Below are 5,207 nucleotides of genomic sequence, written 5' to 3' on the forward strand. Positions count from 1 at the left end.
CTCCTCATATACCACATAGATGAATCTTTTATACCTTTTTATTATTTTTAATATACTTCATTAGTATTATTAGATACCCAAAATGAGTTTCATGAAAAAAATTCATGTGAGTCTACATATTTTTAAATGTTTACGTATATACTGATATGTTTGTATGTGAAAAAAGTATATTACAAAAGGTATGTCGCAAATGATATTTTTTCAACAAAACTCGTATTGAGGTATCTTAGAATATTTAATGAAGTATATACATATACTCCCTCCGATTCTTTTTAGTCCGCAAATAAGGTTTGGTCAAAGTCAAGTTTCGTAGAGTTTGACTAACTTTATATTAAAAAATATAAACATTCACAATACGAAATCAATATTATCAGATGCACCATGAAACGTATGTTCATAATATATAGTTTTAGTATTGTAGATGTTCATATTTTTTATATAAATTTGGTCAAACTTTCTGCAGTTTGACTTTGACCAAATCTTATATGCGGAGTAAAAAGAAACGGAGTATATATATATATTTAACATTCCCGGAAACATTTTCACTTATATATATTAATCGGTAATACCCAATATTCACCGAAACCCTTCTGGTGACCCCGAAACACTCCCGGGACCTCTCGGAACTATTCCGGATATTAATGAAACTATTTCACAAATATATTCTCATCACTCCCGTCCTACTAACACTCAACAGATCATGATTACCTTAAGTTTGTGACCCCGTAGGTTCATTAAGCATAGACATGAACGGAACCCCTCGTTCAATGACCGATAGCGCGGAACCGTGGACATCCATATCGGTCCCTATGATTACACGAATGATATTCGAGTGAACCTTTGGTTATCACGTGATGTTCCCTTTGCTTCACGATACTTTATAAAACCCGGTGTGCATCGGTATCCTCCAGAGTCATCACCATGCTCACTATATCGTTGCTCCCGTTACCGGTTTTGTTCTTCTTTCTCGTTGACGTGTTCCGGCATTCCCGTAACGTAGTCACCAGTGTCTGGCCAGATGATGATAGATGCCGTCACACCGAGAGAGCTCTAAGAATATCTCTCCATTGCCGGAGGAGAAAATTCCACTCTCGAGCTGTCCGGTCACTTGTCAAACTTTCCGGTGAACTTGAAAGTTGTCGATATGATCACCTTGTTACAGATGACATTTGAGCAACCCCAAAGCCAATCGTCTGGTAGGAAGTGACTGAGACACTCTCATGGTCTGAGGAACTAAAACACATGCTAACACTCTATGTTATTACAATCGAATACAAATGATATTAACTCAATTCATAACAAACAAGTTTGGGTCGATTCAATATGATCGTTCTTCCAACGTCATAATTTCAATGTTGTTTTAGGACTATCGTTATACTTAACGATATCCTAAGATCCGGAAAAAATGATCACCAACAACACTTGAGCCGGTCTTAGAGGCGAGACCGGGAACCTATTGTTTGCCGTTTATCATTCCACACGTGCATATGAGTTTTCCACTGAATTGCATATTCCAGGATCATAGCAGTTATAGCATGGAATATAAACTCTTAACTATGAATGATGGAAATATAATAATACAATATTATTGCCTCTAGGGCATATTTCCAACAAAGCCGACGCCCCTCCTCTCCTCTCTCTCACTAACGCGAAATGACCCCCTCGCGTCCCCCTTCGTGAATGGTTGCAACAAAACTGGGGGAGCAACTAATTGGATTGCGGCCGGACACGTGGCATAACAACTGTCCTTGGATCTAAACAGATCCAACGTGCAAAGCGCGTCCGGTGGGACGGTTCGGCCGGCGCCCCGGCCAGAAACGATTCCCTTAACAAAAGTGGGACATGGCATATGCATTTTTTTATAGGACGGCGTCATCTGGGTTATGCAAGTTGTTCTTTTATCTTGGTCATAAATTTTACAATCTATGGTTTAATTAATTTTGTTGATGTGGATTAATAAGAGATCACGGAAGGTGCCTCCAATTAGTAGATATAAGATACTTATAAGAAGTCTATGCTAAAAAAATTAATTTAGTTTCCTTTCTTTTTGCGAATATTAAGTTTGGTTCTTGATTATCTCGCAAGAAAAGGTTTGCTTGTTGATTGGAATTAGGAAATTATGCAGTTCTCCGTATGTACGTCCATGTCCTTAGTTGTGTCGTTTTCAAGTTGAGTCCGAACCATCTGCCCACCCCCAACATAAAGACGACCGGTCGGGGAAACGGGGAGGGGGACGGATCTCAGAAACGTTTTCCTACCCTAGCTGCCGCCAGGAGGCGAGTAAAGAGGCGATCTCTTTTTCCACCAATCTTCACTGCGAGGGCGCTGGCCCCTCTCCCTCCGGCTGCTGCTTCGGTGGCAGGAGGGAGGGGGACCTCGTTCCTCCGCTCTGTAGTTACGATTTGGATTTGTAGGTCGTGCTGTGCCGTTGGGGGTGGTGGGAGCCGCGCCCGGATGAATAAATCTGCCTCAACTTCACTCCCACATCGGTGGTGCTCTTCATGGCGACGTCTCGGAATTGATGGCATCGTGTGTCTGCCGATCCTTCAGGTCGGCAGCGTTAGGGTTCATGTATGGTGTCGGCGAGGCGGCGGCGGCGGCGACTCCATGACGTGTGCCTCTCCTTCTGCTCTGTTCCCGTTGCTGCGGCGTTGTTTCCGACGTCATGATGGAGCAGGGAGGTTTTGTCATCTAGGAGTACGCGCAGACGGTTGTCTACGCAAGTGACAACTAGAAGATGGTGCATCTTGTGCTAGGTCTGTGATTGGAGGCTGATAGTTCTGGGTTCCTCCTCTGGCGCCGTAGTCGTGCGGGGGTGTCAGTTCTTTAGTTCGATGGCGTGTCCGGGGACACGTTGCCCCGGTCTGATTTTTTCAACGGCAATGATTTTGCTTCAGGTAAACTATTTTGGAGGTCCGTAAACTATTTTGGAGGTCCATAAAGCTGCTGATCAACGATGGAGCTGCGTCGAGCTCGGATGGAGACACGTATTACTACGCAAAAACAAAGTTGAGTCCGAAAGTATTAGGGCAGCAGCAACAGTTTTATTTTTTGATAAAGGCAGCAGCAGGGTTAGATCGTGTGTATATAACTATATATACACGCCGGCGGGTGCTTTAGGGTTAGAGAGAAAAAACAAACAAGGTACGTCAGGTAAACTTTGCTGATTTGCACGTATACGATCTGCAAGCCCTAGGCGGTCCGTCTCCTCGGCCGGCTGCACAACATGCCAACGCCGGCGCTCCTGTCCGCCCTGCGCGGCGCCGGCCGGCAGCAGATCACGGCTTCCACCCTCCGCTCACACGTCCTCAGGATCGAAGGGTTCACGCAAGTCTTGGAGAAGGCGGCCAATGGCGAGGAGGTCAAGTCAGACATGTTCAGCGTCGGCGGCCATGATTGGTACACCGTGTGCTACCCAAACGGCGATGTGAAAGAGTCCGAGGGCCATATCTCCCTCTTCCTGCGGCAGGCAAGCCACGCCAAAACTGGGGACGCCACAACAACCATCATGCTGAGCATACGCGACAAGTCAATGAAGCCGTCATGCAGTAAAGTAGGGGATTACCACTTTGACGATAACAATGGTTGGGGCTGGAAACATTTCATCGAACACAAAGATCTGAACAAGGAAGACCTCCTACAGGACGACTGCTTGTCCATCCTTTGCCACGTCATCATCGTCGACTACGCCTATGAGCAGATCACCGCGTCTGTCGTGTCAACACCAGGACCAGTCCAGCAGCAGATGACCGGCTCCCACGTCTTCAGGATCGAAGAGTTCACGCAAGTCAGGAAGAAGGTGGCCAATGGTGAGGAGGTCTTCTCATGCACGTTCAATGTCGGTGGCCACGGCTGGTATATATCCCTCTACCCAAACGGCGACACAGAGGCCGATGGCAATATCTCCCTCTTTCTCTGGCACGACGGCCACGCCAGGAGAGGTCAAGCCCTGCAAGCCATCATGCATTAAAATAAAAGAAGGTCACCACTTCACGAGCCAAGGTTGGGGCTGGGTAAAATTCATGAAACTCGATGATCTGGATAAGGAGGAGCACCTCAAGGATGACTGCCTGTCCATCCTTTGCGATGTCACCGTCGAGTACACTCAGGACCATGAGGTCGCTGCGGTCGCTCCCATCGTGTCGACACCAAGGCTCTTGTACACCCTCAGTGATGCAGGCCGGCAGCAGATCACGGCCTCCACGGTCGCTGCGAGGCAGGCCACGGGCTCCCATGTCTTCAGGGTTGAAGGGTTCACGCGACTTAGAGAGAAGGTGGTCAATGGCTCCCCCGTCACATCAAGACCGTTGCACGTTGGTGGATATGATTGGCTTATCCAGTGCTACCCAAACGGCTACAAGAAGAAGTCCAAGGGTTGTATCTCCCTCTACCTCCTCCGGCACGACAACCATGCTAAGACCGGTGCCGTCAGGGCATCGTACAAGATGAGCATACTCAACACCTGCTGGAAGCCATCGTGCACTCGTACCTCGTTAGAAGAAGAGCACTACACGAACAATGCTTTGGGCTGGGAAGAATTTATGAAACACGAAGATCTGGACAAGGAGAAGCACCTCAAGGACGACTGCCTGTACATCCTCTGCGACGTCTCCGTTGACCTCGGACTGCACACCGGCGATTACAGTGATGAGATTGCTGCGGCGGAGGAGACCAAGCCGGCGCCGCCTGAACTCGAAGTGGCCATCTGGAATAAGCAGGCATCAGACGTCAAGACTAATGTCAGTGCACACAGGTGGCTGAGGTTGATCTGTTGGCCCTTTCAAGATTAACTGCCCTCTACTATCAGTGGCGAAGCTTGTGGCGGGCGGGGGCCTAGCCCTTATGGATTTGCTTCTTTTTGATTTCACAGTGCCTACTAGTACAGCTTCTATAGACTTGCTTTCCTTCGATTTGATTATCTGCTAGTATATGTTACCTGCTTCACGTCTGAGTATCAACCAACTATATATAAGTACAAAAATCCCCTCTTAAGTATCTAATATTTGGGTGAAGATAAGGCTATTAGTTTCTCTCGCAGATATCAAAGCTTGAAATTATATGAGAAACAAACTATGCTTGTAACAAACTAGGCTCAAGCTGGACTTTTATCTTTAGGTTAGATAGCTAAGAAGGAACAGTGTACACACAATCTAAATCACGCCAGTTCGACTTTTGTACTCAACAACAAGAAAATGATGAGACGTGAT

General features: G+C 46.6%; 1 protein-coding gene across 1 annotated transcript; it reads left to right on the forward strand.

Annotated features, from left to right (window-relative positions):
- The first annotated feature begins 3,226 nt into the window (after positions 1–3,226).
- Positions 3,227–4,790, forward strand: LOC119332939 (BTB/POZ and MATH domain-containing protein 3-like). Its single transcript, XM_037606020.1, has 2 exons — positions 3,227–3,304; positions 4,221–4,790. Exons 1-2 carry the CDS (start codon positions 3,227–3,229, stop codon positions 4,788–4,790), a joined length of 648 nt encoding a protein of 215 aa, XP_037461917.1.
- The last annotated feature ends 417 nt before the right edge of the window (positions 4,791–5,207 follow it).

This window comes from Triticum dicoccoides, chromosome 7A, assembly GCF_002162155.2.
Source record: "Triticum dicoccoides isolate Atlit2015 ecotype Zavitan chromosome 7A, WEW_v2.0, whole genome shotgun sequence".
In the NCBI taxonomy this organism is placed as follows: Eukaryota; Viridiplantae; Streptophyta; class Magnoliopsida; order Poales; family Poaceae; genus Triticum; species Triticum dicoccoides.